Source organism: Zosterops lateralis, assembly GCF_965231275.1.
Source record: "Zosterops lateralis genome assembly, chromosome: 6".
Classification (NCBI taxonomy): Eukaryota; Metazoa; Chordata; class Aves; order Passeriformes; family Zosteropidae; genus Zosterops; species Zosterops lateralis.
Genome location: NC_139761.1, coordinates 31,372,615 through 31,396,882, shown reverse-complemented (window position 1 = coordinate 31,396,882; position 24,268 = coordinate 31,372,615). Strand labels below are relative to the sequence as shown.

The following is a 24,268-nucleotide window of genomic DNA, read 5'->3' as shown; positions in this document are numbered from 1 at the left end:
TTTAAGACTTTATAGTTGGTTATAATGGAAATTCTTATATAAATCACCATTTTCAAAATGTTTTTCTATAGAATGTATCTTTTCCTATTCCACTCTACAAACATAATTTTTTTCAGTTATCTGTATCACTGCAACACTTGGACAGAGACACTTGGTTTCAATTCTTAGTTCCGCTCTCTATTCATTGCTCTCAGTTTTAGGAAGAGGGCTATTCCTTATGAACTTTCAGAATAGGAGGGAAAGTAGTGGAACTTGTATCAGTGTCACTGCTTGATCCCTTTTAAGAGCTGAAGCTTTACTTGGTGCTTTTAGTTACGCTCTTGATGAATTACACACAGTTCGCAGATTGTACCACCTAAAATGTATGTGGGTATCCAGATGGATTTGTTTTTCTGGGTTTTATTTCTTTGGTTGGAATTGTTTGTATGAAGGATTGTTTAAAAACAGAACAAAATGCTATTACATTGCAATGGCTTAATTGTCTATTTAAATGTCACAGGTAGAGGAGGATGATGATACTGAATCACGACATGAAGAAGAGCAGGAAGAAGTGAAATGCTATTCAAGAAGAAAGGTATCTTCTAACTGGAGTCGCTATGAGGATACAGAAAAAGAGGGACAGAGTGAAGTTGGGGAATCACAGAGAGGAACAGACTTCAGTGTTTTGCTTAGCTCAGCAGGTAAGCATTTTCAAATCTCTAGAGTTCTTTAGTTTTGCATTTTGAGATGTGACTACTTTTCTGGCTATTGTCCTTGATGATGAAATTCCACCCTAGAATACCATTCCTATCTGCCTTATGAGTCTGCCATTTATGTATTTAAGAGTGTTGAAAGTCTCCATGGGTGCAGCCTCATAGCGCACAGGCTGCACTGAGCTGTGACAAATGGGGAGTAAGAGAGGGCTGCTAGTGCTTTTATAGCCTTCTTGTGAAAAGATGAGTCTGAGCGTGTGCAGCATCCAGTAACCCTGAGTTTATTCTTGCTGGTCTTGGTTATTGGGTTGCTTTTCAGGAAACAAAAAAGATTGCTGGTATGACTAAACACAGCAAACAGTCAGGCAGCTGCTTGCACTTGTTTGTTTCAACAGAGATTTGAGATCAGCACTGTAGAGATGTGTGCATGAATAGCAAGTGTTACTCTCCTTGAAAATAACAACCAGTTGTTTTCCTCTGTTTAGAGGAGATAATAAAGGAGGAGCTGGAGGGACAGTCTGTACTAGATCCTGGGGTTTTTCAGCCGTACATTAATAGTATAGGATTGTTACACTAAAAACAGCTATCTAAAATATTTTAGAAACTCTTGATGTGCCATTGTGTTGGAATATCGTTCAGGAAAAAGCTGCAAACAATGTATTAGGACAGTTTTTGTAGTACGTTGGAAATTCTGCAATCTCTCAAATCTAAATAATTGGATTTTTCAGTCACAGCTTGGTAGGGTAAGTTAAAAGTTAGCTACAGTAAAGAAACAAAGGACAGAGTTTCCTTTCTTTGTGCAAGAATCAATTTCTGAAGTTCTGTTTCACATGAAGATTGCAAAGTTGGGCCTAAGCTATCAGGTTTTGGTCACAGTATCATGAAATGTGTATTCACTTGTCTGAATCTTGTGTTGCATGGCAAGCAATGCTGGAGTCAAGGCACAAGATCACAGTATCAGAAATGTGTATTTGACAGAGTCTGGGGAGTAAAGTAGATGTAGTAATTCAAAACTTTTTAAATCAAGAGACCTGTCCTGAGCTGCCATGTCTCCATGGTTCAGCTTTTTAAGAACTTCAATAACTCTGTAGTTAGCCTTCAGAATGTCTTTAAAATGTTCTGAAGAATAGTACTTTTGAACTGAGGATATAACAAAATGGTATTTAGCTCTGCTAATTTGCATTTTTCATGAGTTATACTTCAACACATTTATTACCTCCCTATTTGTTTTACTCTTTAAATGCTCTTAATGCTTCAAATTATAATATTGGAAGGTAGTATTCATATATTCATCCTATTTATTAATTCTAAATCTTTGATTTAGAGAGTGCCTTTTTTAGGATATGTTGTTACTGTTCTCTGCAGTGAAATAAATTGATCAGAAATTGCAGTGAAATAAAGTACTTTCTTTTGGAGGAAGAAAAAAGGACCTTCCAGACAATAATGCAGATTTCTTGGAGTCACATAAAAAAGCAGTTTGTATCAGCAGTGTTCTTTGTTCTTTAGTTTCTTTGGCTGATGTGTGAAAACTGATCATGCAGTCATATTTATTTGTAGTGGTCTGAGAAGAAGCTTACACATCTGCTTTATTTGATAATTGCTGTTGTTAGTATATTGCCGTTCAGCATTCTGAAGATGCAAAATGAATCCAGTTTAGTTGCAACAAGCAGTTAGGGAGTACAGGAGAGGTAATGGAGTTAAATTTCCAATTTTTCATTAATGCAAAACCTTAAAAATGTCTTTAAATCTTGTGATTTACTATTAATGCTATGTAATTAAGACAGCCAGGTAAGAATTCTTTGGCAAAAGCTCAGATTAAAAACCTGATCTCCTATGTAACGGTTAGGTTCCATAATATTGAATGCAGGGTATTAAGAGAGTGTCATCCTTCAAGATAAAACTTGGCTTATCCCAGAAAATATGCTGTTAATTGAATGAGATAACATAGAAAAAAATCATTTGGGATAATGTGATGAAGACAGAATTAATACTAATAGACAAAGGAAGGAGTTGCTGATGTCCAAGGAATTAAAAGTCCTTGGTACTTATTTAATATCATGTAAAAGTTCATCTATGTGTAATTCTTCACTTAAAATCAACCTAAAAGTAGCAAAATGAGATATTACGTGGCATGGGTGTTGTGTTGATAAATAAGATTAGAGCTTTTAAATCTAATACTAAATTAGATTTTAAATATTACTATTGCTTGAATTAAGAAAGGAACAGTTATCCATTATTCCACTACGTTTTTGTTAGTAGAGGGAGGTGGAAAGTGTAAGTCTGAGGAGGAGAAAGGAGTTTGCAGATACTTGCAGAGAATGTAAAGTCTTTAGGGTATTTTATGTTACATCTTCAGCAGCTTCTGAAGGCAAACATCGAATTTTACGTTTTCGTTTATAGTTCCAACTTTCTCTGCCTCGTGCCAGTCTCTAGTGCAGCACCGATTCTGTCTTTTCAATCTAATATTTAGGCCTGACTAGTCCCAGACTGTCTCTTGACTGCATGTTGTTTCTCTGCTGTCAGCCCTTGCCTGCCTACTAATTCTTCTCACTCTCCCTTCCTTCTGTTGTGTTTTCTTTTTGTCTGTGTTTCTGATTCCTGTTAGTGGGTCTTCTTTTGGTCTTTTGTTGTGAGCCAGCTTACTTCCATATATATTCATTAAAATCCAATTCTTTCAAATTCTGTCAGAAGCAGAATATCTGCCCCTCGTTCTTTCCAGTCCTGGTGATCCCCAAGTCTTAGTTGTTCTGCTTGGCATTGCCCATTTGGTTTAATTCACTACCATGTCTTGTTTTGTTTCTCTTAATTTCTTTCCTTGTCTAGTCAATACCGATTTATTCTTTCAAGCTTCCAGTTCTGGTCTCCATTATAAACTGTTTTTTCCATCTTCTCTCCACATTGTCTGACAGTATACCCTAAATCCTGCTCAAGTTACCCAACAATATAAAGTGACAGACCATTGCTTTCAGCTGTTTTAAGGATCTCACCGTAGGTGAGGCTGCAGAAATATGCAAGGCTACACTTTGTGTTCAATATTCTACCAAAAGCCTGTTAAACATAGACTTCTCCTACAGTAGAAAATCTGACTCCCATTCAAAACTGAAAGTAAGAGGAAACTGAATTCAGTTGCTCTGTGTGTTGAGATGACATGCAGAAGATCACTGAGGAGGTAGATGTGGTGATTGGTTGTTAAGCTTCAGGAGATCTTGTAAAAATTAGGTACATACTCTAATTTATCTAGAAGCTTATAGCTTGGATAAGTCAGGTCAGATTTTTCACCAAATGTGCAGAGCATACCTCTTTCATACAAAATCATTGTGCAGTCTGACTTCAAGTTATTGATTCAGGGCAGGAAAGTGGTTACAGTTTCTCTAGTGCTTTCATGCAGAAAAATGTTCAAGTCATTCTCTGGGTTCCTTTACAAGGTGGTGGTAAAGGGAGGAGGATAAGGAAAAACCACCTGAAGCAGACAATAGACCATGAAAACTTCATACTGAATAGTTTAAAAAGCAGCTGAAAATAGTCTTAAGAACTGCCAGGTGGCTTTGATAGCAGCTAATGTCACTGGCCTGATAGAGCTTCTTTGTTAGGGCTTATTCTATTTCTGCATAAAATATTTCTGCATTCAGCTTGGTTTTAAGTATGTTTCTCTTTTTTTAGCATTTTATAATTGATTTGTTTTTAATTATCTTGAATATAGCAAACTTTTCTGTGTTGTTTTTCGTCTAGCTGATATAAAATACAAGTCCATTGTGAAGCCTTCAGGGAAAGGGTCTTGAATCAATTTACAAAAATGCTGTTGAAGCATAAAGAACAAGAGAACTGGAAGTGATAGGATAACCTTAGTTTATGAGCAGAATCTTGCCATGTTTGAAGAGCTGCCCTCATATTTTGACAGATGAGGGTTAAGTGATCTATGGTAGACATGTTCATCATATTTTTGGATGTGAATAGATTCTTCTAAAATATTTTTTAAAAATGTTATTGAGCTGATCAAAATGTATCCAGGCACTTGATTACTTTTCTTTAAATGTGGTAGGCATTAGCCATACACCAGCCAGAAATCACCAACATACATGCCTTAGTAACAATACTCAGATTGCAAGATGATGATTATCAAGATGAAAAAATATAATTTTGGACACGAATTTTTCCCATTTGGTTTTTTAGTCCATGCCTGAATAATTCTGGTGCATGAAAGGTTAAAATGGAGAAATGCTGTGCAGTTCAAATAAAACTGGGAGAATGGTTTTGATATTGTAAGAAGACATATAATTTATAATAATAATACATATAATTTCTGTAGGTACCTAGCAGCTGAATACAATAAAAATGTATAATAAAAATAAAAAAAAAGTCACTGGAGCATAATAGTAATGAACAATAGGTATAAGAATTATGAAGTAACAGTTACATTCCCTTCCCGAAACACCTGATCTGGTTTTTTTAACCTCTTTCTTTCAGGTCTCTGTTTAATTTTGATGTGTCTATTGTGATATGTTGCTGCATTTTTATCATTTGCATGGTCAGTACCTGCCTGAGAATTAGAAGTACACAAAAGATCTTTGGCCATCTTGGAAAACCTGAACAGATAAACTTGTGGAGCAAGGCTTGCATTAACAGTAGGTTTTGCTCCAACTTTTCTATCTCAAGTAGAGACTTTTCCAAGTTTTGGGGGGAAAAAAAAAGAAAAAAAAAGTTGAGTGAAGAGCAAATCAGTTTTCTTTTTTTAATTGTAAGTCTGCTCAAGCAAAAAGAATGGCAATAGCAGCACATAGTTCAAGTACTATGTGCTTAGTACAAGTACTAAAAAAGAATCCTTTGAGTTTTTAAATTATAGAGAATAGCTGAAAATCAGTTTTCTTTACAGAAATGCCTAATTCATTGGCAATTTGGATTACTGTAGATATCATGGCCCCATTTTTGGGGGCTTGACAACTTGACAAATTTGTACTTGCTTGACAACTCAGCTACTTCTTGACCAGAAATTGGCCAAGAAATTCAGCTGATGCAAAACTTCCATATTCTTGCTGTTCCCCAAGTGACATGAGCTCTGTGTGTAGAACATAACAGTATTAGTTATTTCTTACCACTTATCATCAGCTTTAAGATATAGGTGCCAGGTTACTGATCTTGAAAGGTGATTACTCTGTTGCACTAAGGATTGGTAACAGGTCACTTAAATATTGCTAGTTTATGCACTCCTGACATAAATAGGTATGGGCATGTGCTTTACTTGCATCTTTCTTCATGTTCTCTGTTTTTCTACTATCCTGTTTCCTAAATGTTCTCTGAGTTTCCATGGCATGCTTTCCTATCCTGCTTCTCCTCCTAGCCCCGTTTCAGCACATCACAACTTTCATTTCCTTTTTGATGGTCCTCTGGTAGATAACATTTCCCATCTGTAGAGGCTTTATATCCAAGTGGTCTCATTTCCACTTGCATGTTTTATTTGCAGCAGGGCAGTCTGCAAATTTGGACTTGTTACCCGACCTAAGAGATACTTCTGACTTATGTACCCATAGGTATCTGAAGTCAACAAAAATGTGGTCTCTCCTGTACTCTTTTTCTTCTCCTAAACAAACAGAAAAAACCCCAACTTCCACAATAAAGATTTGCATTGAAGTCACAGGACTTGGCATCAGTGGAAGCTGGTTCTCCATCTGCTCAGTGCTTCTTCCTAAACTGTTCCTAACATTACAGAAATTCATCTTTTTTTTTTTTTCTAATCAGACAAGCCAAGCTGTCATTTTTTTTTTGTCTGAACTAAAAATAAGAAGTGCCAGATTTTAAGTATTAATTACATTTTCTTGATAAATGTGTTTTCCTGTAATAGGTAGTCTGTGCTCATTATATGTGCTTTCATATCTGTGCCTTTTTCCCTCCTAAGTTTTACCTAAAATATAACCAAAATTATGATTGAAGTGTGGAAGTATAATGTGACTCCATGATTTGAATATAAATGTAGGATAACATGTCTTCATTTTAACATTCTGATATCTTAAAACTGCGTGGCTTTAAGTATCAGTAGTAGTACCATATAATTACTGGTAAGTAAATTAAAAAAATATGAAAGGTTTCAGTATTTCAGAGAAATTTGTGTGCTTTATGATTTAGAATTAAATAGAGTAAGATTCACACACTAAATGGGTTAAATTTTGTTCCCATCAAAATCAGTGTGGTAAGCTTTTCCCCATTCTTTTGATTTTTTACATCTTGAGTGCAGTAATTTATTTGTGAAGTTCCAGGTTTCTGGCTTTAAAAGGTTTTCTGACCAATATCCTTCTTTAACACTGGATCCTTAATGTTTTGCTTCTACTCTATATTGGTGGTAATTCTGCTGAATTGTGTTGAAGTATGTTTTGGTTATGGAATCATAAATCAGTAATTTTAAATGTGAAGCAACTTTTCCTGTCTTGCTCTTGTCATGTTCATTACTTGAATTTGCAGGCATGAGAGCTAGATAAGAATGTCTATTCATCTGATTCAGTGTTTCTCTAGTTTAATAATGTCCTTTGTTTTTATAATGCCCGTAAAACTGTTCTGCCTGACTTGGCCTTATCTTGGTCATTTGTGTTTCTGCCACATCATCTCTGACATTTCTGCCACTGAAATCCCCTAACCAAAACTGAATTACTCTGACTCTTATACTCAGATGGTACATTTCTTATTCTAGTATTCATTTTCAAAGTTCAGTGTGTTATTGCCATGACATTCTTGTTCACTTTCTCCTACTTTTACTGCTTTTTATTTGGTTTGTGCCATTTCTTACTTTGAATTTTTTAAAAACTTTTTGATTTTCATAATTGCTGCATATTATTGTTGATTGATTTTTTTTTGTTTCCTTTTTACACTTTTGATTCTGTTGAATTCTGACGACTGTTAAATCACCTGAATTACTCTGTAAACTTTTTAGAGCAGAGACATTCTTTTGCTTATTGCTAAAATACTGGTTCTTTTCCCATAATGACATTAATCTATATCAATTCTATGGTAATACTAAAAGATGTTGATTGATTTGGAGGAGCTTTGTTTGTTTTAATTGTAATATTTTTGTTCCATCTCTCAGAAGCTTACATTAGAGAAAGAAACAAAATAGAAACAGAAATTCTACAAAGTTTTATAAAACTAGAAGTTTTCGTTTATAGTAAAGATGGTAAGACTATCAGATGTAGCAGATTGGTTTAATTCTAGAAACCAGACTGCATTCGCTGTTCTGTTTCTCATAAGTGTGCATTTATTCCTAATATCTGTTAACACCCAAAATAACTGTCATATGAATGTTTCCTTGTTCACTGATGCATGTTCCAAAGAAGTGTTGTGATCAGCCTGCATATGAACCACCATCAGAAGAGAGGGCAAAACCTAGCAATAGTCTCAGAAATTCATTTGCAAGGAATAGTGATGTTTCTAAACATCAGTTTTGGAGGGAAAGAAGGGCTGTGAAGTAGACAGTCCTCTAAAGGATATGGAGTGTCTGTTTGTTCCTTAATCTCATTTACAGCTCCTTCTTTCTTATTCCATCTCTGATCCTGAAATTTCTCCTCAAATCTGGTCTTGATAACTTGGGCTCCTGCTCTTTTAATGCTTTTGGTTTTAGTGTGCTTTAGCCACACCTATAAATTCTGAGGTTGTTTTTTCCTTGATCTCCTCCTATTGCTCAAGAATTCCTACATTCAGCTTCTAGTCTAGGCTTTCTCTTGACCCTTCCCCTGTCTCATATTTTTGTACCTGTCCAAATCACTTGTTGGTTCCACATCTGTTCTATGTTCTCTTGCCTATTGCTCACTCTCACCTCATCAGGGCAACAACGTCTTTGGCATTTCTGGGTGTTGTATAGGTAGATGGCTCTTCTGAGCACTTAAAAGATTTTTTTTTATGAAATAACTTATTTTTTGTCTAGATTTGAGTAATTTTCCCAAAGAATGTCAAAGGCATATTGAGCCTTGCCAAAGCTTGTTTCAAAACAAGAGTTGTATTAACTGTCTCTTCCAGCCTCAAGGCTGGAATCTTTGTATCCCACTGTTGTCCTTTCTTGCAAACCAAGCCCTTGCATGTGTAAAATTGTGAACTAAAAACTCTTTTTAAAAAGAAGTCGTGTTTGAGGGTCAGAATAGAGTGCAAGTGGGGAAGAATTACATTTTCTTTGATTCTGACTAATTTTCAACCTTTACTGGAATGTGAATCAGATGACCTTCCTTTGACAGTACGCACTCATTGTCTGCGTTTATAAAGCGTGGTATTTCTGAATATGCTGCAGATAATTTGGATTGTGAAAGTGATCATACTCTCTTTACTTCTTTTTATACTGTTGACTGGAAACAGCCTGTGATAATATGGGTTTCTTTGGCTGAGTATATGCATGTGCTTCAATATACAGAAAATGAGTCACTGAAAATTGTGTATCAGCCTGCTACAAAATAAGAGGGGGTAAGTTGGAAGGACTAAATCAAGATGGGAATGATTTAAAATCATGATATAATTCTATTGATTTTTGTGTAATAAAAGCTAGGGGCCATAATCGCAGTTATATATAGCAATGACATTTTTAATCCAGACATTTGGTTAACCTTCTGCTGGGAAAATGTTGGCAGAATGGAAGTTTTGGAAAGCTGTTTGTTATAAATGGACATTTCACTGGTAATAGGAGGTAATCTGAGTTAGATTTCTTTGAATAAATAAGCTGCTAGGGGTCTAAGAATAACAGTTCCAGGCAGCAAGTCTATACAATTTGTACTATTCAGGAAAAAATACTCTCTTTGCAGTGTTCACTGTAACCTTTCCAGTGCCCAAGGAAATATACCAAAGTCGTTCTAATGGAAAACAGCACTTTTTCCCTGACTTCCTTATAATGGTTAGTGTTGGTTGGTTTTTTTTTTTTTTTCTTCTAGGTGTGCTTTATGTTTCAAAAGTCATTAGATGATAGAGTTTGATGTGACAGAATTTGAAATTGCTTTATATTTTACTTCTGCCCATGATAATAAATTAAGGTCACCTCCCCTCTTATCAAGAAAAAAGTTTTAAAGACACTTCAGTGCTATTATGGATTTGGCCCATCACCAGATAAGGATCTCATTGCCTGATTTGACTACATGAATGGTGCAAAAGAGTTGGCAGGAACATGAAATGGAACAGCTGGTGAGAGGGGAAAGATCTTGCAGAATCAGTGAAATACTACAATTGCTGTTGATAATAGTAAGGATGGTAACATGCATGTGTATTGGATTAAGTTGGATTAAATCTAGATGCTTACTCCTGATTCTTCTTAATGTACATTTCATTCATCTTAATGTACGTTTGCAGTTAGAATATTGACAATAAGTAAATTTTCTAATGCAAATAAGGGTCTACAGCCTTTCTTGCTTTAAATTTTCTTTTGTGTAACTCTGCATGGTTCTGTCTGCTCCTTCTTTTATGTTTCTTCTGTTACTCATTTCATAATGCCTTATTAAGTGTTCCCTTACTCTTGGTTTTGTATACCCTCTTTCTGTCCCACAGACAACTTTATTTCTCTGAGTTGTATTTTATTATGAAAAAAGGAGGAGGAGGAAGAGAAAGAAGGAGGAGTAGAAATCCCCAGGATGAATAATCTAGCCTCTTGGAGGAAAATTGCCTACAAATATGAGATGACTAAATTAACTTGTAGAAATGTGATCTGAAAGCATCAGATTTCATACCTTTACCTTACAAGCACAGTTTAGTTTGTCAAAGAAAATTGGTTTTTATAAATATCTCTGTGTAAAGTAACTCTTAGATAGAGACAAAGCATTTGAAAGTGTCTAAAGTGTTTGATTTGGTCACGTTATCTTTAAATTTTAAAAAAACCCAACTCAACAACAAAAAACTGCTAATTTGTGTTTAGTGCCTGTGCTTCAGAATCATTTATCTGTATCAGTGCATGCAAGCCTTCTTTTGTCTGTTCATTTATTAATAGAAGAGTCTTTTTATTCTTTAGGAGTTTTATCTTTGCACTTATTTCTTCTTTAAAGTATTTTAACATACTACCATTTTCTACTGCTGCAGTGACTATACAAACCTGAGGAAGTGAACCATAGGACCCATTTGGGAAGCAAAATTGGGAATATGAATTAAAGATCTGTTTTTACAAACTTGCTCAGTAGGGGAAAAGAATATTTATGGTCTAAATTTTAGCTTGAATAAAAAAAAAAACAACTAGAGAGACTTTTTTTTTTTAAATTAAGAAAGAACTACAGAGAGATGTAATAATTTTACCTCACAATTGTATATGACTTATGGTGGTGACAGAGGCTATAGGCAGTACTGTTTTCTAAGTATCTAGAATAAAATAACATGACTACTATTCCTGAAGTCTGTTGCTGTCCCAGACTGGTTGTAAATTGAAATTACTTCATTCAAAAGGACTATTGAAATAGTTTGTTCTGTTACAGAAATAACTCACTGAGCAAGCTATACTGTAGGATAAAAAGCTGCTGTAATGCATTTTTGAAAATTGAAGCACTGAACAACCATATTGGCAATGTAACCTGATGTGACTAGAATGCATTTAATCATGAAAGGAAAGCACAGTGAATTAATCCAAGGACAATATAACATGGACAAGATATAATTTGGTGACACCTACGATATGAGTCAGGACGAGATGATGTCCAGTAATGGCATTAGAGATAATTTATCTAATTTACATTAAGATAAGTAAAGAGTTCTTGAATAGCCTAATAAGGAGAGTATGTATAAATGTTCAAGACACCTTAGGTGTTTTTCTTGAGTCTGTATCTGAGTTCTGACAGCTGGGCACAGCTAAACTAAGAAATTATTCCATTTCCTCCTCTCCTTGCAAGATTTTTTAAAAACATATGTTATTTAATTGTTAAATGAAATAGTATTTGCCATTATTTGCTTTTAGACGTTAGAGATTAAGTACTAGCAAGAAACATAAAGTATTGTACCTCCATTTTTTAACTTGCAAAATGTGTGAAATAGCAAGCATAGTAAAATAAAATCAGTTTCAGTAAAGTTTGGGACAAATTTGAGGAAGGGAAACCTGCTGTTGTTTCTTTCACTAGCTCAAATTCCTTACTGACTTGAAAGATAGTGGGCAGGGTTCTCTAATGGTACATGAAAGACTAACCCCAGCATAGCCAGTAAAGTTAATAGATAACAAGGCCAAGGAAACCCTTTGTAATTGAGTGAACTTTTCTGAATAACATGAGCAGCCATCAAAGCAAGTTGTGAACTAGTTAGTGTTTGACTTAAAGCACATCTCTTAGTACAGCTACTGTCAAAAGCTCTTTTCAGTCTTGATTTAAACATATCTGCTTTGACTTTGACACGGCTTTTGACATGTGTCCCATAACATCCTCAGAATTGAGCTCAGGAAATTCAGCCTGGTTGAGTAAATGGAGAGGTGAATTGGGAACTGGCAGGATGGCAGAGCTTGGAGGGTTGTGATCAATGCCACAGGGTGTAGTTAGAGGGCTGTAGCTGGCATTGTGTCTCAGGGCTCGGTACTGCATCTTTGCAAACTTACTGATCAATGACCTCCATCCATGGAGGGACAGAGTACCAAACTGTGAGAAGTGACCAATACCCTAGAGTGCTGTGCTGTCATCCAGCATGCTGCCATCCTAGACAGGCTTGAGAGCTGGGCAGAGAGGAACCTAATGAAGTTCAGCAAACGGGAGTGTAGTTCAACAAACATAAGATTCTGCAGCAGGGGAAAAATAACCCCATGCACCAGCATAGACTGAGGGCTGAGCTGCTGGGAAGCAGCTCTGTGGAGAAGGGCCTGGGGGTGCTGGTGGACACCAAACTGTCCCTGAGCCAGCAGTGTGTCCTTGTGGCCAAGAAGGCCAATGGGATCCTGGGCTGCATTAGGAAGAGCATTGGCAGCAGGTCGAGGGAGGGGATCCTGCCCCTCTGCTCATCCCTGGTGAGGCCTGACCTGGAGTGCTGTGTCAGCTCGGGGCTCCTCAGGGCAAGAGAGACAGGGAACTCCTGGAACAAGTCCCATGAAGGGCAGCAAGAGAACCTCTCTTCTGGGGAAAGGCTGAGGGAGATGGGCCTTTTTGATCTGCAGAAGAGATGACTGAGAGGGGACTTCATCAGTGCATACAAATATCTGAAGAGCAGGTGACAAGAGGATGGGGCCAGACTCTTTTCAAGTGGTGTCTAGTGACAAGACAAGGCAATAGGCATAAACTGAAACACAGGAAGTTTCATCTGAATACGAGAAAAAACTATTTCGAGAATGCTGGAACACAGGAACAGTTGCTTAGAGATATTGTGGAGTCTCCCTCTCTGGAGACATTCAAAACATTCCTGGACCAGTTCCCGTGCAACCCATTTTAGATGAAGCTTCTTTAGCAGGGAGGTTGCACTAGGTAATCTCCAGAGATCCTTTCTGACCCCAGCCATTCTGTGTTTCTGTGAATTTCAGTTGTGGAGAATCACCTAAAGCTCTTGGACTGGTCTGATATGTTCTTACCTTCACTTTTAAAAGTGTGTATCTTATTTCTACTTGAATTCCATATAGGCTGAGGATTGCAGAGAATTGCAGAAAAAACCCACAAAAATGACAGATTAAATTCTCTGCAGATGAAGATTAGGTGAAGTACAGTATGTGTGTTTATGTGCATGTAAACAGTCCCTATACATTTAAAGTCAATTGAAATGATTGTTATACCTCAAATCCAAATGATGGTTATTAATGATTTATTAAAAGCAAATGAGCTACAGAAATTGGGAAAAAAATTAGAGAAAAAAACAGAAAATACATCATGGTGTCCCCATAAAAATCAGTGACACAGGCAGCTTTTTGCACTTCGGATCCTAGAAGCTCCACAAGAAAACAGTAGTATTGAAAAAATACAGCAAAGGCCATCAAGACATCCAACGGTATAGAAGAATTTACATATAAGGCATGGCTATGAGTAAACTAAAATAGAGAAGTCTTCAACTAAAAAGACAGATGAGAACCGTATGCCATACTGCCCTCTGTAAAATAATGGAAGAATTAATATGATAAATAAGAGATTATTATTGTCTCTGCTAGTGGAAGAAGTAGGGAGTATTGCATGAAACTATCTGGCAGCAAATTCAAAGCAAAGGTATTTTTTGATGTAACTCATAATTAAATATGGCAATTTGTCACAAGATCTTGTGTAAACTGAAATTTTTTGCAGGTTCAAAAACAACTGGAAAAATACTTTGAGAGTTATCCTATAAATAAGACATTATCTCATTCTCAAAAAATACCTGAACTGCAAATAGCTAGAGGCAGGCACAATAATTCTGAGGAAATATCTCTCTCTGTGTGTGCCCTATTTTCAGTTGTCCCTAGACTTGTGCTCTTGCTTATTGTTGTGTAGAGTTTGGGGCCGTATGGAGCCTCTGATGGATATGGTGTGACCTTTCCCAAGTGATGTGCTTCTTTCTTCCTTGTTTGTAAGCTGTAGAATCATTAAATTAATATTTAAAGTTTGAGATGGTGTCAGTTCAAAACTTTTGGAAGGTATTGAGGTCCTGTAAAGAATTCACTTTTCTGTAATTTTAAGATTTTTTACACACTTGCTGGTTTCACCACTGGTTGATATATAAGTATACAGCAGAGGAATAACAAGTTGAATTCCTAGTAAAGCATCAATACTGCTTATTGAGGCAGACTGTACGAATGGGTATTTTTAATGTCCCATAGTTTCAGGAATATTGAAGAATGCTAGGGATTGTTGTTCTAGAAGTAAAAAAAATCAAATAGAACTATTTAGATAACTGTAGATCCATGAATGATATCAGGTCTAGGGGGAAAAAAAATGGAAAAATCTGATAGAGGATTTGGTTAATTGAGATTTAAAGTGTGGAGGCCTCCCTCGCAGGACCTAAAAGTTGGTCAAGGACCAAGTATCATAAACAAAGAGAGGAATGAGCTGAGCAGATGTATGTCAAGGCTGTTAGGCTGCAGGTTTTGAGTTGCCAGGAACACACAGTTGCATCTGCTGTAAGAGAGCTTCCTTCTATGCAGATGCTGCTTTGCCATTTTAGACCCTTCCCAAAGCAGTTTATATCTGCCATAAATTTATGTAAGCCTTTGTGTTTCTTTTTTAAGTCAGAGTTTGTTCTGATAGAGGCCTGAATGTCTGCCCTGTGCCTGTAGCCATAAACTGGTTTTGTGTGAACTATCTCTGCTTGTTTATTAAAAAAAATCCCAAACAAACAAAAACCAAAACATTAACAACAAAACCCCAAACCAACTCTCTATTTTTGAATATACACAAAAAGATATATTTGAATATATGTAAAAATATATATATTAATATAACCAATATCAGTCAGTTTGGCTTTTCAAAAGATAACTCTTTCCGCCTGGTTGGAAGTACTGCATTATATTACCGTCATGTATTTATAGTGCAAATGGTTTGAAGTGTTTTAGTGCCCTTTTTCTCATTACAGTAATTTTTGGAGGCAGGGGATTATTTAATGAAGGGCTTGAGAGAGATGTAAATGGCCATGGTGAATTTTGTGTTCATTTGTAACTCAAGGTGAAATACTACATTAGTGATAGTGATTTAACTATAGGAGCATAAGTTCTGGATTTTGCTCCTTACTTTCTATTAGCTTATATAAGTTCTTTTAATAAAAGAATGGAAGTGTAAAAGTATCTTATGTTTTACCTGTAACATAGTAGTCTTGATAGACATGAAAGTGAATGTAGAATGCAGAAGATATGTGTACCTCCAAGTCTGTGCTCCTGTTTGTGGATTTTTTTTAGCTGATAACTGCCCAGCATGGGCAGTTGGCATTTTTGGTTTCTGTCTAATTCTCATAATTTTTAACAGACTTATTAAACCATATCTTACCACTTTAGTATTTGTTACTTGCTGAATTAGTTGGGAAGGGGGTCCCATATGTATGAACCATGTGAGCTGTTTTGCTAAGCAAATGCGCTCCCTTTGAGCAATTGCCTGTTGTTATTTTGTGATGTGGTTTATTCATTTCACATATACAAACATCTCAATACAGAGTGGAAATGAAAAGATATCCTTGTCAGATGCTTAGTGATCCTTAAACAACTGATTATGATAAAGATGGAAAAGTAAATATTGACTCACTCCTTTCAGGTGAAAAGATTTTACATAATTACACATTTTGGAAAACACTTTGTGACTCTTGGGCACCTGGTGTGAATCTTGGGGATGGTCCTGTACAGGTCAGGTGTTTGGACTCAGTGATCCTTGTGGCTTCCTTCCAACTCAGCATATTCTGTGATTCTTTGATACTTACTTCTGGTTGCATGGAAGGTTCAGTTTTGAAACTAATATTAAACCATTCATTTAGTTAATACATCTGAATTCTTTGAGGGTAAGTAAAAGAAATAATGCACTTAAAATAAAAATAGCGTTTATCTTGATGACTTGATGTTATTAATGAATACACCTGAAAAAATCCACCCTTTAAAAATACTAAATATTGAAAAAAATATTAGTTTTATACAGTTCTTCTTCCTAAAAGTAAATTTTCTACTTGTTCTTAGCCCTCTCATGTTTTCAACTTAGCTTACAAAGCCTTAACTACAGTTCTCAGTTCAGAAGTTTCTAAAACACAAGACTTTGAGTAAGCCTTTTGAGATCTTCTTTGAATAATCACCTGATTTTTCTTAAATAAGGATGTTGGTTAGCTGGCATGGTTAGAGTTTGGAGTGGTGTTTTTTGGGGGGATGGAGGTTGTTTGTTTTGTTTTTAAAGCCATGATAAGCAGTATGTTTTGCAAAAAAGAAGGCAAAAACCTCAGAAAGTATTCAAGTTAACAAAACTTCTAGTATGAGAACAGTACTTGGAGAAACAAAGATTGAATTCCAATTCTTATTTTTCCTGTTTTTAAATATCCAACTCTGAACCACATCCAGCAGATACAAAGCTGTCTTCTGAAATCAGCTGAGAAGCATTTGCTGCTTGTTGCAGATATTACTGGTTTGTAGTAGGCTTTGATGGTTCAAGTTATGGAAATCATGAACTGGTTCTATTGAAACTCACAGCCGTACTATTTTAGTTAATATTGTACAGAACCTACTTCCTCACGATTTTTTCCTGATGTGTTGGATGTGAGTCAAATTGTCAGTGCATGTTGTATAGGAGCTGTGAGGAGACAGGATCAGGTTGATATGTGAAGTGAGACACAAAAAGAAATGATTGAGAGAGAAAAGGACAGAAACTCAGGAAATATAAAGAGTCCTGGAACCTGTCAACAAGAAAATGGCTGAGTTATGGGTGCATTAGCAAAAATTCCATCAAGTTCTCATTAAATACAGCAAATGGGAAAATAGTTAGAATAATAAAAATATTTTTGCCTGTATTAAGCAGAAGACTTAAGTGTGTTTAGAGAAATGGGTTTTCCCCCCTGCCAATGGCAGTGAAAGGGTGACTAGTAGAACAAGTTTCAGATACATAAGGTATGCCACAGTAATATGCATGAGATATGACCCCTTTCTTACAGAAGTTGTTTCACATATCTTGCCATTATTTTAGGAGCTCCTTATACTACAATGAATCTTGTCTTATGTCAACTTCAGTTGTTTAGTCTCATACTATTCTACCAGTCTTTGGCAAGTAAGTTCAGTTTTCTATACTTGCTAGAATTCTTAAATGTTTTGTGCACAAGTGAAGGGTTCAGAGTGTGTATTTGTGAATGGCAAATTAGTCTGCCTTTAGCAAGGGAGATATTTAGTAAGTTAGCAAAACATGAAAAAAACAGAACAAACTGAAGGTTATATTAAATAAGAATATCATATAATCACATGTGCTAAATAAAGACAAGGGAATTGATACAGAGAGAAGAGATACTTAAAACAATGCTAGATGAAGAAATATTTATCTTAATAAATAGAAAAAATTGTGCAAAAACAATAAAAACTGGCAGCAGCAAAGATGTAGTTTTTCAAAGCTGCTATTGATTACAAAATTGACCAGTGTGATAATATAAATGGTATGTTAAATCATACAAAATTCTTAATGCTTTTTTAATTTCAAGGGTTGTGGGAGGCTTCTGTATTTGAGTAGATGTATCTTTCTCTATGACTTCTAAGTGTAATTTTTGGATTAAAAGGTATGTATAGTGTTTCTTTTTCAAGCCCTTATAGATGGTAGATTCTCATTCTGAAATGTTCTGCATGCTATTTTCATGTAGAATTCATGTCTATGTGACTCACGTGGATGCTGTAAAGGAGTGAAAAAATGAGATGAGCTGCACCTTTTTTTTATAATTTAACAGGGGGACAGATGTCCAGTCTTCTTATTGAGACTGACACGGTACCTTGGGGTACATTAACATGGTGCTGTTTCCTTATTGTGCTGTAGTTTACCTTTCATAAATAACTAATCAACACTTTTAGCTTTATTTAATATTCTTTTATATAAACAGGGATTTATTATTCTGTAATAAAAGATATCCTCTTACATCTGCTGCTGTGGTGCAAAACATTGTTTGCTTTGCCAGATTAAATAGATAAGGAAGTGCAGTAAATGTTTTGTGGTACTATTAGCAGAAGCATGGCTTTTAAAAAAAATCTTTCTTAAACAGCCATGCATGGAAATATGTATTAAAATATATGGAAGGATTTAAATCTTAGGAAATATTTCACTGTGGTATAAGTCAAGAGATCATTTAAGAGTTTTTCTTTCGAATAACCTTAATATCAAAAGAGAGATGTTATTTTTACAGTATAGGAAATCTAGGAACATCTAATATCTGTCATTGAATTTAGTGTTAGTATAGAGAATTTTAAATTAATTGAGTTATTTTTAATGCATTAAAGTATATGTTGCTGTAATAAACAATCAAATCAGTGTATGAAATAAAAACTTACCTAGGAGATACTTGATTGAAGCTTTGTCTGTGCTCTGTCAGAATATACTGAGACTCACTCAGCAGATAGGAAGCTTTTTTCTGTTTGAAATGCATTGTGCACTCTCGTCTTGTGATTTCTTTTCCACAGCATCTTCTTGTTCACTGCTGCTTTGCTCTTGTGGTATTGGTTGTTTCCAGTTTATTTCCAGGTATCTTCAGTATCTGAGTTCTTCCACTTTCAGAGTGTTTGTTAATTCTGCCTTGATCAGGTAACAGAAAGGACCTGTGAACTTTGCATCTTTCCCTCCCCACCAAAAAAAAATTAAAAAGGCAAATGCACTGACCCCAGTTAACTCAAGTATTCAGCACCCATTTAAAAAGCATTTAAATATTTGATATCCAGTAAATTCCATCTGTTTTCTGGTGCTATTCCAATACTGAAAAGTTATTTCCCTACACGTTTTAGTAGCCTCCACATTTTAGCTTTTTGTAGGAAATATACAGGATCAGTAGACATCAGCTTTTAACTTTTAATCCATGCAACATTATTCTGTGAAGGATGATGAAGGTCTGCCTCTCTCAGCTCCTCATGCTTCTGTCAGACACAGATGTGAAATGCTGCTTTAGAGAGAGGGGAAAAAAAATCCTAAAGGGTGTAGTGTTTTGTCATCTCTCAGGACAGTGAGCACGCATGGCATCAATGAGTGGCAGATATGAGCTATTCAAACCAGTCGCTGAACTGACAGGATGACGCTTTCATACATAATAGAACTATTAATTATTTCTTCTGATGGACGGCAGTGTGTACTAGAGGAAAAAAGCAGCAGATGATAATACTAGGTTTGATAGGTTGTCTGTGTTTTAACAGCTTGTCATTAAGAAACAAACCAGGAAAAAAACTGCTGGTTTGGGATATGATCAGGTAAAACAGACCAGAACTGTTTTGACACTGTGGATGTCATTCATAGGGTTAAAAACTCCAGTCAGGTTAAGGTCTAATCAAAGCTAGCTTTTTATAAAAAAGATGTTCTAACGGATCTGCTTTAAAAATCACGGTTTGTGTTTTGCTTTGTATAGCCTTACATTTGAGGAGACTAGCTGTTGTCTTGTAAGTTTTCATTTATAACTTAATTTATAGATTAAACCCACACATTTCTTTTTTTTCCCCCCTGCAAAAGGAAACATTAACGTTTAAGAAAAATGTTTTTTAAAGGAGTCTCTGTATGAAGATTATGTTCAAACACATCACATGCTTTGTGTCTTAGACACTCAGATCCATTTCTAATTAATTTAGAAATTTAAATTGTCTGATTTAATGATGAGGAACTGCTCTCTCGAGGTTAATATGGAAAAAATAATATATTTTGAAGAACTCACTTCAGTATGATAAGCCCTCATAAATATAAAATATGATGGATAAAATCTTCATTTGCAGTATCAATTTTGTTAAGGGCAACATATGATGACTGTGGGGAAAACAATGCCAGGTTTAGAACTTTTCTGTAAAATAGAAGGGTTTTTTTCCTCTTAGAATCTTCTTTATTGAAACTTTTTAAAAATTTTATTGACAAGAAAATGTTTACAATGAATTTTTCTTTTTTTGCCTTCTGTACCTTGAAGGTGAAAAAGAGATAAGATGATGACTACTTTAAAACCAGGGTGAAATATAGCCCCCACAAAAGAGGTGATGGGAGAACTACTACTACTAGTAGTGATGGGTGATGGGCTACTTCTGCTGGTTTGTACTTGTTTACTCTATGAGGAACGTCTGTCATCATTGAAGAGGAAAACTTACCTTCATCTTCCATGTTGTCAAATGATGGAGAGCATCTGGATAAAGCTTCCTCTAGTTTATCCATTCGGAAATCATGAGCACTAATTTGCCCTTATATCACATCAAATAACTTGAAATATTTTTGGTCTCTAGCCTTGCATTCCATCTAGCTCCAGACCAAATCCAAGCCTAGAAGTATAGATGGCTGTAACTTTAAATCTAAGTTGTCAGTTTTGTCTCTTTAGATAACAAGTCGAGTTGCCAAGGATACAATGGGTGCATGATATAAAGTCCATGCTGAAAGTACTGGAATGAGACATACTTTCTGAAATAATATTAACACTTTCTCTCTCATGATTTCTGTCTTCACATATACAATCTATGCCTGGAGTTGGTGCCCAAGCTGAAAGTATCCTAAATTTATTAGCATATTTCATGAAATTGTTGATATGAAAACCTTTCAAGTAATTGGAATCTGACAAGGCACAACCTTTGTATTCTCAGATAATCTTTTGGGAGACAAACACTAGCCTGGTCTACTTCCCCCTTTGCAAATCCCAAAACAGAGGACTCAAATATCTACACTGTGATTTTCCCCTGAAGAATTCCTGAAGCAAAAAATATTTTTGATTTATATATATCTCCCACTTTTTTCCCCTCTTCAGGATAAGGTAAACTGAGCATTAGTAACTGTGTTTTAGTATCAGAAATATTCTGCTGTCTCAATCCTGGAGGTGAGGATAACTCAGATAAAGCAACACATTAAAATTTAGGGGATGACAATAATTCTGACATCTTGATGTACAACTTTAGTCTGGGATAAGACATGATTGGTGTTAAGAATTCAAACACTGAAGACAAAGGTGGTTAAAATTTTCAACCTTGAATACAGCACAAAGAATTGTATTTTTTTCATAGTGTTGTGAAAATATTTTTGTTTGGTCCATCTGCAGCAGGAATAAGTTCTATATAAGCTGCATGACTAAAGTGGATATGTAACATCTGTGGTGGAGGATGTTGCTGGTATGACTGAAGTAGCAGAAGCTGCAGCCACGCACCACTGAGCACTCCAAAGGGGCCTATAGCCCATCTTGTGACTGGATATCTACTGCATGACAGTCAGTGCTGCACTAGGGCACTGCTTCCTTGCAGAGTTGGGTTATCTTGAACTCGTAGGGTGGCCTGATGAGGAATTCCATGTCCATAAATAACATCAATTTACATGAAGTTCTCACACCTCTGAGCCAGCAGTAAGGAATCACAGAGGACTGGCTACATCATTCTAGTTCATTTCATTTGGATTAAAGGTGTGTTGTCTCCTGCATAACTTTGTGACAGCAGAAAGGTTAAATTTGTAGTGAGGTAGAAGTCCCATACTTGGACGGACTTCTGTTTCAGTTCCTACTCTTTTGAGCAGTCTTAGGCACAAAAATCTACTATGTAGCTTTAGTTAACGGTGGGTTGAAACTCTGCACCTGAAAATTTGATCTGGGGTGAATAATGTACTTACCTGCTTTAAGAAGAGTGCTTTTTAAATGTTGCATAAGAAGTGAGCAGAATGCTTTCTTAAAAACATTTTGCATTTTAAGTGTGTGAGCATTTGATTTGAAAGCTCACTGAAATTACATTGCAGTCTCACAGTGATATTTAATATTTACAGTATCAAAGCTAGTAGCTTTCCAAATAGTAATAAGCCATATATTGTCTGTGTTAGTCCACTCACAATTAATAATTATGGTTTTTTCAAGTCCTAAAGGCCAAGTATTACCCCTCCTGTATGAAAGTAATTTGTCAAATATATTGGAAAAAACATTTTTCTAATAAGACTGAGTGATCCGTAAAGCTGTATCTCAATGAATCATTTCTACAAATGCATTATCATTGTCATGCATTATAAAATGCATGATAATCACTAACGTTAGATTGCAAAGGAATTTGAAAAAACCCTAAAAAAAGACATAGTGTTAGAGAACAGTTCTAAGCATTTTCCTTTTTGAGAATTTTATGAAATATTTACCATTTACCTAACAAACAGCTATACACATAGAAATCCTATTTTTACCTTTTTTTCTGAATATTGTCATTCAGCTTTTAGAGAGCTGCAAGATTACCTGTTTCAAGCAAGTTGATAACTAGTAGTTGCTTTTCAGAGAAAAGCGGTGTACTTATCAGAATTTTTAAATTGCTGAAGAACTAATGTTCTGAAGAAAATGTCATTGTTATTTCTGCTTTTGTTGCCTAGAAGTATTTCTTGCCTTTATGAACAAAATACTCTTTTGCCTTCTTTAATCCTTTTTTTTTTTTTGGGTTGAGGGGGCATTTTGTGTATTTTGTGGTCTCATATCAATAATTATTGATTATTGCAGATTGAATAATTCTCTTTTGTCAATGGAATATTTGATTATCCTCCAGCTAAATAAAATTTATCTGCAAAACTGTATTTTTCAGTATTTATTATACAATACGTTGTGTCTGAATATAAAGTCTTCAGAGTTTTAAAATTTTGAAATCAATTGGATAGTTAACACTGAATCATTCTTGACTTAAGAACAAGCCAACCCGAATCTTAAAATTATTTTGAATTTAACAGCATTATCTGCTAGCTGTCAGTGAAAGTAGATACTTAGGCATTTCTTAAAATTGATTCTCTTTTCATTAAATGTTTTCCCTGTAGTCTGGAAAATAGTATAGATCAACAAGCTCAAAAGAGAAATGGAATGAGATCGCTTAGAAGAAAAGGCGTTTTTGTTACCTAGGAAATGAGTGAGTAAAAGTACTTAGCACAACTCTTACCACGTCAGACATCTGAGGACTTTTGTGTTTCCTACATTTTAGTTACGGCGATAAAGCTAAACTTGAGACAAATTGGTTTTAATATGAAATTCTTTGAAAAGACAAACAAATAGTTTGTTTTCTACTGTTCTAATCAAAGTGTTGCTGGTAGATGAATTTGGGTACTCTAATAAAAATGTATACCACTACTCCTAATAATGATAATTTAACATTATTTCTAATGCTGTTGGTTGCTACTAATATTTTGTTGGAAACTTTATTCAGTAAAATTTTACAAGAATGACTCTTGCAATTAAAGTATTAATTTCTTTTTTTGAGAAAGGTAACTAGTGTGCTGACACAGATTCTGATGAATTTGTTTTAGAAATCATACTTTGAGCATTTTTGTGTATTAAAATTTGACTGCCTTGGTATGTTTTTCCCCCATTATTTCAATATTAGTAACAGCCAAAGACTTCTGCTTTTGTTTAATACAGTATTAGGAAGGGTAAGTAATGATTGTTTCACAAATATATGAGCTTCAATTATACTTTTAATCACATTTTAATTAATGGATCAGTATTTGTGAACGTGCTGTCTGTTTGATTCAGCCAAATTACAGTAGGTTGCTGTTACTAAACTATTCAGATTGGTAACAAATTATGGAACTGTTTTGAAGACTGAACAGTTTTGCATAATTGTTTTTTGTTAACTTGTGATATCTGATGAATATGTGCTCACCAGATGCTGGCCAGATATCTTTCAATTGACTACTTTTTAGACTGTTCATGAGCAAAATAGATTATGACCTTGGATTTGTTTTGGATTTTACACTATTTTGGCAGCCCTACCCCTCACCTGTGTTAAAGGCAAGTTTTGCAGTTTTTTGGGGATTAGTGGTTTTGGGGTTTTGGTGGGTTGTTTTTTGGTTTTGTTTTTGTGTTTTGGTTTTTGGTGGTGTTGTTTGTTTGGTTTTTTGTTGTTTGTTTGTTTTGTTTTGTTTGTTTTGGAGGGGTTTGTTTGTTTGTTTGTTTGTTTGATGTGTAGGGTTTTTTGTTTGTTGTTAGGTTTTTTGTAAAGGTAAGGAGCAATAACACAGTGACCACAAATTTTGGGAGTTTGTGGGGGGTTGTGTCAAAGATTTTTAAGTTTTGCTTATGCATATTCTTCCTTTTTCTCTCAATTTGATCTCTCTAGTTGCCATAACAACTTC

The 24,268-nt window shown here is 35.3% G+C and overlaps 1 protein-coding gene across 2 annotated transcripts in view; it reads left to right on the top strand.

Annotated features, from left to right (window-relative positions):
- AVEN (apoptosis and caspase activation inhibitor) overlaps positions 1-24,268 on the top strand; it is a gene marked incomplete at its 5' end in the record, with an annotated part of 85,562 nt that overhangs the window by 16,826 nt on the left and 44,468 nt on the right. For both annotated transcript variants that reach the window (XM_083863079.1, XM_083863078.1), the window contains one exon: positions 500-680. In XM_083863079.1, coding sequence (XP_083719205.1) covers positions 500-680 — 181 coding nt within the window. The remainder of the gene's footprint in view (positions 1-499; positions 681-24,268) is intronic.